General features: G+C 38.9%; 2 protein-coding genes across 2 annotated transcripts in view; both read right to left on the reverse strand.

The window, feature by feature from the left end:
• The window catches only part of kcnb1 (potassium voltage-gated channel, Shab-related subfamily, member 1), a 29735-nt gene extending 23660 nt beyond the window's left edge, over positions 1-6075 (reverse strand). Inside the window, exons 1-2 of the mRNA XM_062445217.1 lie at positions 5995-6075; positions 3726-4340 (exon numbers count right to left, since the gene is read on the reverse strand). Coding sequence (XP_062301201.1) covers positions 3726-4340; positions 5995-6075 — 696 coding nt within the window. The remainder of the gene's footprint in view (positions 1-3725; positions 4341-5994) is intronic.
• Positions 6076-7216: 1141 nt separating this feature from the next.
• On the reverse strand, positions 7217-13597 carry ptgis (prostaglandin I2 (prostacyclin) synthase). Its single transcript, XM_062415976.1, has 10 exons — positions 13488-13597; positions 12830-12953; positions 12227-12405; positions 11973-12119; positions 11722-11834; positions 11427-11608; positions 9055-9217; positions 8550-8731; positions 7936-8087; positions 7217-7376 (listed from the first exon to the last, which is right to left on the reverse strand). Exons 1-10 carry the CDS (start codon positions 13556-13558, stop codon positions 7217-7219), a joined length of 1473 nt encoding a protein of 490 aa, XP_062271960.1. The 5' UTR covers positions 13559-13597.
• Between the last annotated feature and the right edge of the window lie 3855 nt (positions 13598-17452).

Here is a 17452-nt window from a genome sequence, read left to right on the forward strand (position 1 = left end):
TTTAGTGTAACATGAGAGGAGCATAACTGAAATTAGTTGCCTGCCATCTGACGCACAATACCCCCTGAAAGAGTGGGAATTGGTAATTCTACATTTTTTTGATGCATGTTGGACAAAAATGTTTCACATTCAACATTCATGTTCGGCCCCTCTTTAAATAGTTTGAACCCATGTTGATACTATTGCCTCCATTAAGCATCAAACATAATCTTAAAAATGTTAGTGTAAACTATCTCAAATGTGATTATGGTCAGAGTTGATATAGTTCAGCGCATTAATAATGGATGGCTTCAGAGGGGGAAATATCTTTGGATGATGCCCCTGAAATTACATAAAATTCCCAACTAAATATCAATCAAAATCTTATGCTGTAGGCTACAAAAGGAGAAAATGATTTATGTTGACATCACTACTTTTGACGTTCTTTTGTGGGTGACATTATAAAGAAGGAATATTTGCCTATTAATGATATACTCAGCATCCTATTCTGGTTATGTCTAACAGTCCTGGTATTATCTGGTATTATTAATGACAGAAACCATCCCAATCTGTGAAGACATTACATAAATGCTACTGCAGGTGGAAAAAAGGCTTTTCTTGGCGCCAATCTGACTGTTAGCCATTGCTTTGCCAGCGGTCAGACACAATCTTATTTTATGGTGACTCAAATCTGATTTGAGCGAGAGACAGACAATGCTGTGGCTCACAAAGAATGTAAACAGAGGAGAGGGGAGCTTCAAATTGGGCCTGGAGTCTCCCAGAGAATAATTAATGTGACATTTCCCTGACATTTAGTCGGAGGTATAGTGGAGGAGCCTGAAGAACGGGAGGAAGGAAGCCAGATATGAGCCAGTAAGAGAAAAGAAAGACAGGAAGGACAGCAGAGCAGAAAGAACACAGGCAGCGATACAGGCTTTTTTCCGACAAATTACTGCAGCTACTGCTCGTTTCCATGTGTTGCTTGGTACAGACATTAAAATACAGGAACTAAGCAGAAGTGTGATCACACATGCACACACACGCACACTCGCACGCACACACACACACACACACACACAACCACACACACACACACACACACACACACACACACACACACACACACACACACACACACACACACACACACACACACACACACACACAGAGGGAGAGAGAGAGCAACACAAATAGACCTACTCTAATGTTCAGTACCCTCTCCATCAATGATGATAAAATTGTACTTTTGTTGCTTGGTAACCATTTGTTTTGTGCTTGTCTCTAACATTCACCATCTGTTACACATACATTTACATCTCTGACCCAGGATAGGAGAGTACAGCTGATGAGCTAACATTGGGACAGTTTCTGGTTGAAGCTTGGCCACTCAACGTGCCCACACTTTGTTCCAGCCTAAAATGGCTTAGACAATACATCAATCCCTATCAGTGCTTTTAGTATTTTGGTTTGTGGTTTTACATTGCCCTTTTAAGCTAATAACGAACTGATAAACTCTTCTTGCTGTGTCGAGGTTGCTCTTTTATTCTGGCATTGCAATGTCTGCTGTAGGGCTTATGATTGCCAAACCAATTTAATGTTTAGCTGTGTTGTTAATTTACAGCACAGCTAAACACTTTTAATAGTAAGCGCTGCATCCACTTATTAATTGGTGGCTATTGATCGCTAAAGATTTGCTGCTAACAATCTCAGATTTTAAATTAGGAGTACCCATAATGATTAAGTACATCAAAACTGTTCTCCGTTGATATTTTGATAAATTGCAGACAATAATGGAGATAACAACGTATGGTCGCCTCAGAGTGGTCATCTCCTTTTTGAAGGCTACAGCACTTTCTTAGCTCTAACACAATAAACATTGATTTTGTATCTCTTTGATTCCCATGAAGAAGGCATTTTACTGACAGACTCGCAGCACTCATCTCAGTCTGATTGTGGGAGGCGTTGACAGCTCTCACCAAACCCTCACCGCAAAGCATCATCCAGCACAAACTGCTAATAGTTTCATTTCCATTTCCTATACAACGACCACTGCAAGCCAAATAAGGCATTCTGCTGCCTTTAAAACATTACAAGCAGTGCCGGAAAGATACAGTGCCCTCTTTGATCCCGTCAATCCAGCATAGAAGAGGGTGATCAAAGGCTGCTTGTGTTTAACACCTCTGTGGTCTCCCAGGTTGCAGTTGCAGGTGTAGCTCTCTGAAAGGACTGCCAAATCTGTCCTTTTGTACAGACTAAGACTGAGCACAGCTGATAAAAGTCAGCACACTAGGACGTGGCCTTCAGACAAGGAAATAATGTGCAGTAGAGTGAGAACCTCAATGTCTAGTTATGACTGGGGGCGTTTAACACACGACAGCTACAACCAAAATGCAGGGTTACATGCTTTTTCAACCAAGTAGTACATACAGTTTAACACAACCATGTGGGTTTTTAATTTTAACAGCTATATGTTTGCACAAGTAGTATGTTTTCTCTTACTCATAACTGAATTGAGCTAACTCCAGAGTTACTAATTCTTCTCTAGCCTCTAGTCTTTAACATTTCTTGTTCACTTAAGTTCAGTAAAATATGAATGGTAATGGCTTGTCAAAACCATCTTCTGTTGATCAAAAAGTGCCCGTCCCAAGCATTAATTTATCAGAGTAATTCGAACAATGCTCAGTCATTTCTGACTTGCTTCATATGTGCACAACGATATGATTCAATATCCCAGCCTCCAGTAGACTGTCTCAAATACAATTGGCATAGGGTGATGCAGGGTGGGTGTGTCACAAACAAACAACTGATAGAATGCAGGGAATATTACTTCAATACTCAAATATATCTCATATACTAAGCAAAATGATATTTAAAGGGATTTATTGGACCTGTGTGTGATGTCAGACATAATCTAAGCATGCATTTGCACATCTGGATGCATGTGCTTTTGTACATCTGTGTTTCTGAAGTTGGGTTCTTCTGTGTGTGAGGGGCCTGGATGGGTCTGATTTGAAAAGATGAGATAATGATGACAACAATTAAATTTTGTAACAAGTATGGTAATATGAGAATTACAGGAGATTGAGATAATGAACTGTGTGTCGTGTTTTAAAGGTGGTTAATAGTGATATATCCATACAGCCCTTTTCACTATTACAAAACTCATCTGGCTGTCGCAGTAACTTTTATGCCCTTTTCTGGTTCTTGAAAAACAGTAAGGGCAGATAATAGCACACAAATCTCACACTGATAAATCCCATCCACTGGCTTCCTCTATGATTTCCATACCTCACTGTGTTCCAATCTTAACCACAGTAAAGTAAACAGAAAAAGCTACTGTAAATGTCCTTTAAAATGTGTTTGTAAATCTGAAAAGAACAAAGTGCATTTTTAGTGGTGCTCTATGAGTAATGGTAAGTGCAATTATCTATGTTCAGTTGTCAATGTTTCTCACAAGAACACTTAGCAGTCCACAGTCACATAAAGGTTGTGGTCTTGTGCTTGAGTATTGTTATGGTGTAATAAAGCCTAAATGGTCTGAAAACCAAAACATCACTCATGAGGTCATTTTAAAATGCCACACACAGCCGGAGGACTGTGTTCACACCACTCAAAAATATGTCACAGTTTTCATGATTCTCTCTGTGTTTGTGTGTGTGTGTTTTGTTGGTCTATGTGCAGGCCTATACATGTCATGCTGGAATCAACCAATTACACTCTTACACCCAATATCCAGTGACAGTTACCTTTGCTGCAACAGAAGAGCTTGGCTTTTCCAGCAGGTCCCAAAGTTTCTTTCGCTTTTCAGCGCAGCAAGTGTTGTCGAACTCTTCTCCCTCTCTGTCTTTCATATTATCTGCTTCTCTTTTGAGCTCCTCGTTCATTTGCTCCTTTTTCTGGTGATACCTCGCCTGGCAACACGACTCCAGGTAGATCTCATCAATGCCCCAGTAGTCAAGTTCTTGACTGAATGACAGGGCACACATTTCCTCCATCATGTGCAGCTTACCCGTGCGGTAAAAGTTCAGAATTGATGTGAATGCCCCAGGGTGCCGGTCGAAAAAGTACTCATTCTCCTCAAGGTTGTAGTCATCACAAACCTCCATCAGAGATTCATGGGTGTTGCAATCTCTTAACTTTCCCAAACGTGTTCGTGGTAGCCTATCTAATGTTCGCCACAGGACTTCATGTGGGAGGCCCCCAACATTCAGCCTGACTCTGCGGAAACATGACTTGCTGCGAATGATGTCCACTGGCTCAGGTGGAAGTGATGAAGTTGAGCCGGCTTTATTGAACTCAGCCAAGGATTTCTCCATAGTGACTTGAAGATGAGGAAGCAGGTGAAAATCCAGGGTTATGGACTACAGTTGGTCCAATCTTCTTTCATTATTGTGTCTAAAGAAGTCCAAAAACAAAACAAAACAAAAAATCATTAGTATACTAAAAATAAACACCAGACTGATAGTTTAAAAAAAACAGCAGGTAACTGCAGGGTCTTGAAGACCAGACTTGACAATCACTTGTTCAAAGGGCTTCTGGGCAGCAGAATGAGAGACAAATACATGTAAAGAGTTTTACTGTAATCAATTCAGGGTATTTTACTCATTACTGTTATCATGTCATCTGCAGGGTTTTTCCAATAAGAAATAGCATAGAAATAGCAAAAAGTTTGAGGGCAGAAAAACTAGAGGCTCATAAATGATTTATTATCTATGAATACAAATTACTGTTATCAAAGCATCTGTAGTACTATCAAATCCTGAGAATCCCGAGTCCACAATAACTATACCCTCAAATATGAGTTGACTCACACCTACTAAAAGTCAGCAGAATCATACATTTCTAATTCAGGAGATCAACTAAACCAGGTATGACCATATATGGCTACACACAGCCCAGAGGGCAAACAAAAAGGATTCCGATTTCCTGATGTGACTTTGTTTGTTTGTTTGTTTGTTGTAGTGTGTCACCCCTAGCATTTTGGTTGATCTTTGCCCCTGCTCATTTACGTCCATGCAGTGTGGGTGCGGACGCGGGACACCACAGTGATGAGTGTGATACAAAGTGTGCGCTGTCCAGTCTAATGGTGCTGAAACGCCAGGAAGCGATGTTCACTCTCTGCACCGCGCCGAGCTCTCCTGACAAAGAGCCCCAACATGTTATAAACAATTTAAGACCGCAGACGTGGCACGAGCTGCACATTTTGCACGCAGTTTATTTTGTTCAGATGGCGTCAAGCAACACCTGCAGGCCTGCCGATGTGATCATTGATCCCTATAACAAAGTTTCTGATACTTCACAAACACAATCAGGCCTCAGTATTACACGTAACAAATTACGTATGCAAAATAGGAACGCTAAATTCATAACTGAGGGTGTCAAAATTGTTATGTCTGCTATGGAACATGCAGTAACATGGTGCAGTGGAGCAGCAAAAAGAAATGTTAATTTGAATGAGCCTCCACCCTTCGATAAAATACACACACAAAAACATCGTTTCCTCCAGTGTACACACTGTATACATGCGCAGCTCAAATGAGAATGGTAATAAAAGCTCGATGTGGTTTTAAATAATCCAAGCAATGTTATGAATGCAAATCTTCAATCGTTAAGCGTTTCTAATGTTATTCAAAGGCTGCCTGCTCCATATTGGTGCAGTTTTTATGCAGGGTAGTCCTTATGCCATTGATAACCTATTGCAATTGACAGTAGGCTACATATAATTCAAAGTCCAGAGATTGAAAAATAAGCTTTAAAATACCGTAGTGAGTTGTTACCATCATGCACTGAATCAAACCAGCACGTACCGCTCTGTGAACAATCAATCCGCTGGTACAAACGGAGAAGAAGCAGTAGCATTTAAAAAAAGGAGGCGCCTTTATTGGTTTACTATTGCCAGGGTTTAACCCAATCCATTTCCCCCTCCTCTGCCTCCGACTTGGCAAAGAGATCCTCAGCACGATCTACTGCCTACCCGCTGTTTTTCCTGTTCCGCACATCGCCCCAATGTTTTACCCGAAGATCAACAAGTATGCCGTGAGCCCAGTCGGACAGAATACCTGTGTTGCCAGTCAACTGTGTGAGGAGGCGCCGCATCTCTCCTAAGGTGGATCCATGGCAGCTCGCCGCTCTCTTCCACATCTGATTTAACGCTTTCAGCCCCGCCTGGCTGTAGCACTGACCAGATTTATGTTGCACCGTTGTTGTTGTTGTTGTTGTTGTTGTCGTCGTCGTCGTTGTTGTTGTGTTTAAGCAGGGGTGTAGTGTTAGATACAAGTATAATGTAATGATATAGTGCAAATAAACTACTACATGACCTCAGGCCATATGATCTGAAGGCACCGAAACAACAATATGAGCCAAAATCAATGACAGTATATGCTCAGAGAAAATTATTTAACCTCTATAATAAGGATTTAATGGCAATTTAGTGCTATTTAATCTGATATGTTGAGGCGTGTTTACCATCTCCACTGTATGTACACATATAAGTATTGGTCAATAAATAAATAATTCTTCTATTTCCAGATATGAAGCAGCACTTGTCCAATATAATACTCTACTCATAATTTACCCTGTTTTTTCCCTTCCCCTCCTCTTCATCAAGTTGTCAAAGGTTAATCTCATGCTGTAATGCTGTTACTAATGTTACTGCAGTGTTTTCTGTATCCCTTTATTTTGGGGATATGTTTTAAGACATGCTTAAGACAACTGTCACTGTAAAATCTATTCTCAATGTGTGTGCCAAGAGGCTTCAAGTTTCCATGTCACACTCAAGTAAGCTAAATACTCGACCAGAACGGGCTTGCAAATTAGTTTTGATGTCACAAATCTTACATGCTTACACAACTTTAACTTAGATTTAAGGTGAGCAAAGAGAAACGTTCCCTCTTCAGCAGATGAATGCAAAAACCATCCTTCTAGTGTCAAACTCTGCGCATACATCATTTTGCACAGTGAAGGTCAAACATTCAAGAGAAGGAACATGAGGGGGAACCTGAAGCCTGGAAATGTTCGAAGGTGTAACCAAAAGTATGGAGGGGACTTGTAGTCATTAACCAAAAATGAGAAATGTCACGACTTTGTTTTTCCTTTTTTATTAAAAAATATTAATTACACACAACTAATTTAAATAGTTATTTACATATAGGAGCATTGAGTAAATACAGAATAAATAATTCTAAATATAAGAAAAAAGGTCTATCAGTGAAACATGTAACATAATTTCAGTTACAAGTCACATGTCTTGCAGCTTCCTCTTCAGTCTGTACCGGACCTGCAGTTCTCCATCTGGCTTGAGCATCCCAAAACCATAACGACTGGCATTAACTGGTGGCAGTTTAGCCTCTGGGTCAATCAACTCCAGATCAAGATGGGTCAAGAGCAAGAACACGAATCTAGACAAGACCAGAGGGGAAAATCAGTTTAGAACAGGTACAAAAAACAACCACCAATAAGCATGTCTAATCAAAACATGCAGGTTCCTCATATACATGGTTGAATCCACTTGATGAAACACAATGATGTGATGGAAAATAGCATTAGGTAAATCAATCAATATGATTAGAAATAGCAAACTTCCAAAACTCTAAACTACCCTGCTCCCATTTTTGACTGCTGTGAATTACAAGGATTGACCTTTAACCTTTGTAACTGGATATGATGTCTGCCAAAGACATCCTTTCCCAAATGAGTGTCCTCTATTACCCTTAGCCATTTTCATGCAGCTCATCACAGAGCATAAGCAATTACTACATTACAGCTTGTTGCAAATAATGATAGAGAACATGAAAGCAGGACTGAAACGATAATAGAGGGGAATATTATGTAGAGATGGATTTGACCAGTTCTGGTCTAGTTATCGGGATGAAATTGCAGGAAATGCTTTGATCATGAACACATCATTTGAAAACTTAAGATACATCACAGAGAGATATGAATCTAAAAAAGACTCACTTTTTAATGGCTGTTACAGCAAATTCTTTCCCAATGCACATATTATTCCCTGCACCCCAAGGCATGGTGTAGTACTTCAGCCTTTTTCCATTCTTGTAGAATTCATCCTTTTCTGTCAGATCTTCATTTAAGAAGCGATCATACTTGAAAACCTGTTAAAAGGGTGACAACATATATGCATCATAATATCATACAAACATGCTTTAAATGCATTCCTATAATGTGCTTCATTACCACATTATATGAGTATTGAAGAAAATGCAGATTCTCAAACCCTTTAAGGCAAATAAAATGAATGAATATTGGGAATGCTGAGATCTTTATCTCGCTGTCTCACTGGTCAACTTCTCATTGATTAACTTGTAGGCATTCACCAGATTATCTCCAAAGGATGTATTCTGTCAGTGATTTAAATCACACCACTTAATCCTGCCTCCTCAAGATGGCTTAGCAATGTTACAGTGGAGGTATACCATATGTATAATGATGGTGGAGGCTCAATATATTCCACAGAATGTTAAGCGATGACAGCAACAGTGCAGTTTTATAAAAGTGTATACCTTATTCATTTTTGTGATGTTAGTACACTGTCTGTAGGTGTTTGATCAAAGTACCTGTGGTTCTTGGTGTATCTCTGGGTCCATTTGTGGGCTGAGGAAAGGGAACACACACACTCTGTCCCCTCGTCTGAGGTGGTATTCCTGTCCCTCGGCCATACGCAGGGTCTTGTCTTGCACCACCTCTCTACTGATCATAACCGCAGCGGTGAGCCGTAGGGTCTCACTCAGAACGCTATCTGCAGAATGGAAAGGACAGCAGAGTGGATGATGTCGGAGGCGTGTCAGTGCGAGTTAAGTCAGTGGTGCCCTCGGGCGTAATTTGGAGAAATTTGGAGAGGTACAAACATTTGCACAGATATGAATACATTAAAAAAAGGCAAATCATCATTTAATTGAATCAAAGGTCAAACTTTAATTGTCACTGTCAGGATGCTTTTCTTATCTTGTTATTTCCAGCAAGTCAAATGAGCCTCTGTTTTCCATCTCATTGGATTGGCTAAACCCTGAGGCAGAAGAGCTGAATGAAATCCTGAAAAGGCTGCAAGCAGCTGTTACCTACCAAACACAGGTGTGCTGCATGTCTCCAGTGGGTTGATGGGGGGATGCTGTAGGGAACTGTCCTGGAGAGTGAGGCCTCTGATCTCTGATTTAACAGCCTCCATGGCATCAGGGTGAGTAAGGAGGAAGCCCAGCAGCCAGAAGGCAGCAGGTCCAGCATTACACTGAATGGAAAAAGATCTAAATTAGCATGCACTCCACACATTTATTTAAACTGCACAAAAGTTAGTGTACATTTTGAATAATCAATTATCTTTTGTTTATCTGTGTATATATATATGAGTTTTGCTTATTTACTGTTAGGAATATTCCAACTAATATTTCCTCTCAGAACTCTGTAGTGCTGCTGTCTGAATATGACTGATATGAGGAAAAGCAAGTGAATGAGTCCGCACTTTGTAGACGCTGCTGTCAGTCTCTCAGGGAGAGACACCTGAGCCTGTCAGATAGTAATGGCCATGGGTTAAGGGAGCTGTTCTCTTTAACTCTGCACATCTCAGGTCACCTCTCCATTGACAACCAGGGCAAATGCGCAAAATCGACTATGTGCGAATCACATTGTCTCTTTGCCCTCTCAGATCTCCAGATCACCTGCCTCAGATAATAATATGAGTCTGGTTACCCTAACATCTGCAAGGAGGTACTTCTTGGTTCACTGGGTAAAAATAGGAACACAAGATTCACTCAGGATTAACGTTTCAGTTTGTGACCTGCTATATTTTACATTAACTTTGACTTTCCACATTTTTTTAAGTGGGCGTGAGAATATACAGACAACACAACAAATCTCTTCTTTTTTTAAAAACAACTTTTCTCTTAAAAGGAAAGTAAAAGGTAAATCAATCTCAGTCTAAATATGTTTCAGTCAATAACATTGATTGTTTGCAAATGGAAAGAGGAGAGCAACCTCCAGTTTGTATAGCTCCCATGATGAGGTAGTGAAATCCTAAGCATTGCAATTTCCTCTGAAGTACTTCAGTCTGCCTGTAACACATATATAAACCATATTCACTCTGGCACCTCTCAGTAGTCTCACATCTAATCCCTCTATTCTCTGCAGTGCTGCTCCAGTTTCCATCCCAGACTGAGACTGTGTGCTCCCATATCCCAGTAGATGTGATAAAGCAAAAACAAACACTGCAGGACTAGTGGTCTCTCCCAAACCAGTAGAGCATCTGAAAATGGTACCCTGGCCAAGGTCTCTCCTCACACCATGTACACTAGTGTTACAGGGTGAGCAATCATTGTGCTAGTGAGAATGGCAGGTTAACGGAGGGCTAAAGCTATTATGAAAGCTAAAATGTAGCATATCTGAACTGCAGACAATAGGACACAACAAAACAGCTTGCTATCTCCCCCAACTGGCAAAACAGAGCAATGGCATTTTATCATTCTGGACTTGTCTAGAGTGGTGAGACCAAAGAAGCAACATTTCTAAATTTACAAATGTGACAATAATGCTAATAATGCCAACTTGGACCCAGTAGTCATTTGAAACTAAATAAACAGACACTATTTGCACAATAAGTTTAATTTATGGGTATGGTTAGCGTTACTGATTAATCCAAAGTGAAAGCTGTCACTAAATCTTGTAAAGTTTTATTAAGGCTATCATGTTTCAAATGCAAATGAGTAGAAAACCTGAATGACAGCATGTTTTCTGGGTATTAGTACCTGAAACTGTGATGTATGAAAATAAGGAAGCAACTACAGCTAACTAACACATGTGTAATCACTTCAAACGTGATAAGATGTCATGGAAACCGAATCACATGATCAAAACTGGTAAACTCCTCTCTGAGCGACAGGTTGAGGCAGGTTTCTCTGAGTAACTGGCAGATAGGAATCCACTGCTGCATTGTTGTCTGTTTGAGCACTGCCAAGTGGAATTCAAGCATGCAGTCTGGGTGTGGGGAAGTTTGTGTGCTTTGGTTTAATTGTGTGGGCTTGTGTGTGTTTGTGGTTTGTGTGTGTGTGTGTGTGTGTGTGTGTGTGTGTGTGTGTGTGTGTGTGTGTGTGTGTGTGTGTGTGTGTGTGTGTGTGTGTGTGTGTGTGTGTGCTGTGTGTGTGTGTGTGTGTGTGTGTGTGTGTGTGTGTGTGTGTGTGTGTGTGTGCTCTGTAATAGGCTACTTTTCGGGACACATTTCAGATTTAGGACCAGTTAAGTTAGGGTTAGGGTTAGGGTTAGGGGGGGACCAAAGCTGATTAACTGGTTAAGGTTAGGGTAAGGGTTAGGCTTAGGCAAGTAGTAGCGATGGTTAGGGTAAGTCTCCCAGAACTTAATGTAAGTCTATGTAGTGTCCCCAAAAGTGACCATGGTCTGATATGTGTGTATGTGTGTGTGTGGGAGGAAGACAGTAAAACAGCTATAACCTGTGTGGTCCACAACTGCAACAGTAAAGCTCTTTTCTGCATTTCAGCATCTACGCCCTCCTCCTCAAGGAAGCGATGGTAGCTCCGCTGCCAGGAGCTTGACACGGACCCTCCACTCAGCCAGTTTGGGGACAGCAGCTCACACAATTGCTCCCGCGCTGAGTTGACTGTTTTGCTTTCCTCTGATAGGGATCCAACATACATTCATTAACTTCCTGCTGTACTGTAACAATGTAGTAATCTTATAAAAAGCTGAAAGCAAAACAGTACTTTCAGTTGCTATTGTGCAACTTGCCTCGCTTTAGTGAGCAGTGAGCCAGTTTGGTGAGAAGATCATCAAACTTGCGGAACTCTTTGTAGACAGCAGCAGTATTGTCTGTCCTCTCAAACAATGTAAGATATCCGGCCCTGAGCACAACAATAAAAATGCTTAATTGATTGATAATAATAATCTTTGTCACTTTTGGTAGTATAAACTCTGACATCTTATCCTTTTTTAAAAATTTGATTAACAGTATCTGGCTAGGTTATAGTCATGTATGTCACCTAAAAAGAAGGCTATAACAGAGGCTGAAGAGGCCCTCCTGACTCCACTCTGAAGGGCTGCAGCCTTTCTGTTCATTCAACAGCAGGTTCTGCAGGTGAGTGGTCATGGAAGTGCTGAGCTTGGATAGACTGAAGCCTTGAAAATGCCTGGGAAAAAAAGCCAAACAGAAACAATATTTAGATTGCAAAACTCACTCAGTGAACCACAAGGTCTTAGGTCGATAAGGTTTGCATTTCAATTATGCATCCATTACATTTCCATCCATTTCCTTTCTGCTGAAGGCCTGAGGCTTGTTGGCAGCTGTAGACTGAATATTCTTTTTTTGAGCTGGTTTCTGTTGCGGGTGAAGTCCAAGAAAACTGTGTCATTCAGCACATCATCAAAGGAGTTTGGGTCCAACAGCACAGTCACGTAATGACCAGCAACACAGACCTGAAGGGACATTATTTTAAATGTTCAAATATTCATTGGTTTTAGTTGCATTCTTCAGTTGGTTTCATTACTGATATTTTATTCTAAAAAAAGGTTCATCTTTGGTCTGTGGGACCACGTGGTGTGGCCATTTACTTGCAAGGAAGCAATTGTGAAAGCGTTGTGGGAGACAAATTAACTTCCTAGTATGACACGTGCAAGATAATATATATTTTAAAAGGAGCATTTTGTTGCTTTCATATGAAGGCCTGCTTTGCATTTCATATCATAATTTGCATTATCAGATCCATATACAAATGTCCTGCTCCTGTATACACACATTTTTTTGGCATGTGTTCAATCAAACCTTGTGATGTTTATCTATTTCATCAATTTCAAAATTTCAAAGCTTCTGTTACTTAAAACAGCCTTCATTAGAACTTACTGTAAAGATATCCCCATGTTTTTCTTTCATCCTGGCCAAAAACTTTGCAGCATTTTTTCCAAATTCAAGTGCATGCCCCAACCATGGCACAAAACCTTTGTCCAGAGGTGGTTCGTTCTTTTGTCTGTCAAGTACAATATAAGGAAACACATTAAAATAATTACGATGTAATAGAGTTGGTTTATTTACATCTTATAAATCTTAAGGCAGGTTTGGAGTTCACACAAAGTCATACTGTAAAGAGACGTCTATTGTGTGGTTGAAAAACCATGCAACGTGTAATTATGCCACAGTTTAAGCCAAAATAATTATTTTTAGTGTTATTTTCTTAAGGAATGTTGCTTGAATATGATACAAAATGCTGAAAATCTCATGTTTAATAAGTAACACGATTACACATTTTATTAGTCAGATTATATCAATAATTGGATAAAGCAGTTCACTTGAATGTGAAAGCGGTCTCACAGTTTTGGACCCTACTGTATGTTTTTGATTAATATTACTTAACTTTAGTAAATGACAATAATAAGCATTTTTCTAAATGGAAACATTCATAAAATGGGATTTTGCAGTATTTTGCAAATCTTCAGACTCATACAATTTGTTCAAGAAACTCGTATTAATAATTTAAAATCTACATATTAATAAATGGCTTTACCTTGTGCGAGTCGAGTAAAGGAGTGCTAGTACAAGCAGTCCATTAAGCATTAAGAATATTATCCACAGCATGTTTTCATAAAGTCTGATACTTGTGCTGTCCCACAGATAAATTACTCTATAGCCGCTGCCACCTCACTTATATTCTGGAGCCTCAACTGTGACTATTACTTGTTAGGAGGCGTGGAAAGGTGTGGTTGGTGACACAGTGTTACACAATACTGTACAGTCGACACTGTCAGACTATATCCGACCACAAACAAACCACATAAGGCACAAACTGAGAAAGCAAAATGAAAGCACTCAAAAACTATTACTACTGTCAAGAACATAGCTCATATTAAGTTACACATTTCAGTATACTGTCAAACAGCTTTCACAAAATCTGTCTTTTATACTTTACTCTGTGTATGGCACAGACACCTGCCAGAACATTTCACAGCACTGACATCATCAAGGTAAAGAGCCTTTTCACTCAGTAAGGGGTGATGTCAGGGCGCGCATATTTCATGACGAATGTCATACTGTCATGGGGGTTGTTGATGGGAAATTCTTTTACGACAGCATTAGATATCCTTCTAACATTGTGAAATCCCTACTATTTTTACCTCCAGATGACTGTTACTTCAGAGACAGTTACAGGAAGTACAAGTACAGTATCCAGTGATGACGTTACCACACCGAAACCGATTAATGTGCTTAATTCTACAGAGCAGATAGCTCCCACTAGTTTGGTTAACTCCCATATATGATACTATGAGTCTTCTAAAATGAATACTTGTGAATGAATGACCAATGACTCATATCTTACTGGACTAAAAGCAAGAACACAACAAATGTAATACATGTAAATTGTAATTATGTGTGTTGTTGTTAATCCCACAAAAGTTCTAAAATAACATTAAAAAAACATTACAGTGTGTTCTTATCTAGTTTAGAGTGAATTACATAGGCTGCATGCTGTACATAAACCACCAGCAGAGGGTGGTCACACACTTTCAGCCTCTACTTTTAAAAGAAGGAGAAAGTTTAATAAAGGAAACTGAAGTAAATTGATGAAATTGGTACATGGTTTAACAGCAGTCAGTTTTCATATCCAAATTCTGCTGAGCCTGGTTAAGCTTGTCAAGATTTTTTTGAAAAAATGCACACAGAATTAACATGGTATCCTGTGGAATAAGTTTAAGGAATATATAAAGAACATAGTATCCACTTTTAAGCCAATGTCATGGCCAAAATAAGAATTAAACTATTAAATCTACTCTACTGTATTCAACAACATTTTTTTTTTAATTTGAGGGCAACTCAGTAGAACACTGCTTGTGTGCTCTTACCTAAATGACACCATATTTGGTCACCCATCAGATTCTGTGACATGCAGTGCTGGAAGAAGTACTCAGATTGTTTGCTTAAGCAAAAGTTTCAATCCTAAAATGTAAAAATACTTAATTACAAGTAAATATTCTTCATTTAAATATTATAAGTACTAAAGTAAAACTCTAATTTTCAGCAAAATTTGAATTTTTACTCCAGTAAATTTAACTGATAATACTTACTATATACTTTATACTTTTATAAGTATGGTAAGTAGAATTGTTAATGCATTTTTACTTGTAATCAAATATTCATATTGTTGTATTGATACTTTTAATTAAATAAAGGATCTGCCTACTTCTTTCATCAATGAATGTCACAGAATCAGACTATCTACAACAACACAAACATTGGTTGCTATGGAAAAATTGACACTGACTAGCTTATGCGTGAATTATCATCGCGTGTTTGTCATGCTGCTATGAAGTAAGCATATCTGTACAAACTTTCTAATATTCTCACTTAGCCCAACTTCTCATCACAGCTTTAAAACATCCAATGTGTGACATTCCATATGATAAAAATAATGTCTAAAATTATGAGTTAAACAAGATTTCCCTCATGAAAGAAGCCCTTGCTTTGGTTACACAGGGTAACCAAAAAACAAAATACAAAATACAGGTGAACAGCAGGGGGCCCCCTATCTCCCCAAGGGAGTAGGAATCTCTATAGAAGAAAAAAATCTAACATTAAACACACAAGCAAACAATGGAAAACAATAAATGCATGTATTCACATAAAATGGCAATATTCTAAATCATCATTGAGACCCGGATAAAGGGTTGCTTTTAACTTGAAGATCCAAAAACTCTCTTGTTTATTAAGTTGTCTAAGTTGTCTAAGTCTATTGCCTCCCTTTATAGTTTGTGGTACATGATCAATACCTATAGCCCTGAGGATGGAGGGATCACTGTTGTGTTTGTCCTTAAAATGACGAGCCATTGGGTAGTTGTCATTTTTTGTTTTTATTGCATATTTATGTTCAGAAACTCTATCCAGTAGACAGCATTTAGTTCTGCCAACATAAAACACATTGCAGAGAGGGCATTCCAATTTGTAAATCACAAATGTAGTCTTAATAAAATGTTTGATTTCATAAGTTTTTCCTCCATGTATATCCTCAAAGTTGTTACATTTGATAACATTGGAGCAGTGATTACAATGGCCACACTTAAAGCTGCCACAAGGTCTAGCTGACAGCCAAGTAGATTTTGGGGGTGCTGATAAATAGCTATGGACAAGTTTATCATTCAGAGTAGGTGGTTGTTTAAAACTGAAAACTCCGAAAAAATACTTGTCAAAGAAGCATCACATTGTAGTAGATTCCAGTTTTTAAAAATTATTTTCTTAATGTGATTTGCTTCTGTACTGAATCTTGTAGAAAAGAAAACCCTTTCAGAACACTGTCTTGATCTACCGCTTTGTAAAAGAGACAGCTCTAGATTCCTTGCTTTGTTTTTTATCACTTTGGACAGCTGTTTTGTTGTAACCTCTCTGGATAAAACGGTTTTCCATCTCTGTAGCCTTAGCATCAAAATCATTAATTTGATCACATATTCTTCTAAGTCTTTGGAATTGGCCATAAGGTATGTTTTCTTTAAGATGTTTAGGATGACAGCTTTTGGCATGTAGTATAGTATTCCGAGAGGTAGGCTTTCTGTAGATTGTGGAATGAAAGAGACCCTCTTTATCTTTATAAATTTCCAGATCCAGAAAACAAATCTTGTGTTTATCAAATTCCAGAGACAATTTAATGTCATCGTTTGTCTTATTGAGAAATTCATGGAAAGTCAATAATTCAGACTCTGATCCTGCCCATAGTTAAAAAAAAAAACAAAAAAAAACATTGTCTATGTACCTGCCCCAATAGATGATCTTATTATGAAAGGAATTTTTGGTGGGTTAAATACAAAGTCTCTTTCCCATTTACCCATATACAATCCTGCATAAGAAGGACTGTAACATGCTCCCATTGCACAACCTTTAGTCTGTCAGAAAAGGCGATCTTGAAAAACAAAGATGTTATTATTTAGAATCCATTTTGTTAAATTTAGAAGAAAATGTACAGGAGGGTTTTCTGTTTGTGGTCTCTCACTCAAAAAGTGTTCTAGTGCTGCTAGCCCTTCTTCATGTACTATTGAAGTATAAAGCGACTCTACATCCATTGTAACTAGCACAGTATCTAGCCCAATGTTTCCTAGTTGTTCTATCTTATTCAAGACTGATGTGGTGTCCTGTATGAATGCTGGAAGTGAAGGTAAACAGGTTTAAGAAAGTAATCTATGTATTTGGAGACAGGTTCAGTGAGACTATCAATACCTGAAATAACCGGTCTTCCAGGAGGAGCTTCCAGATTTTTGTGTATCTTTGGGAGAAGATAAAAAGAAGCTAGTTTGGGATGCTCATCAAACAAGAAATTACACTCATGATCAGAAATCCAGTTATTGTCCCTTGCTTCAGTCAGAATAGTTTTTAATTCCATTTTCAATGACTCTGTAGGATTACATCTCAACACTTCATAATATTCTGGATTATTCAGTTGTCTGTTAGCTTCTTCTATGTATTTGTCTTTTCCCCAGACTACAACTGCTC

Source organism: Scomber scombrus, chromosome 3, assembly GCF_963691925.1.
Source record: "Scomber scombrus chromosome 3, fScoSco1.1, whole genome shotgun sequence".
Lineage (NCBI taxonomy): Eukaryota > Metazoa > Chordata > Actinopteri > Scombriformes > Scombridae > Scomber > Scomber scombrus.

Excerpts from the sequence above, each read along its gene's own strand:
- ptgis (XM_062415976.1), bottom strand. The coding sequence starts at position 13,558 with ATGCTGTGGATAATATTCTTAATGCTTAATGGACTGCTTGTACTAGCA. Across the intron at positions 9,218-11,426 it reads TGCAGTTGTGGACCACACAG|TGTAATGCTGGACCTGCTGC; the intron begins GTTATAGCTGTT and ends TTTTCCATTCAG. Across the intron at positions 7,377-7,935 it reads GCTGTAACAGCCATTAAAAA|ATTCGTGTTCTTGCTCTTGA; the intron begins GTGAGTCTTTTT and ends GGTCTTGTCTAG.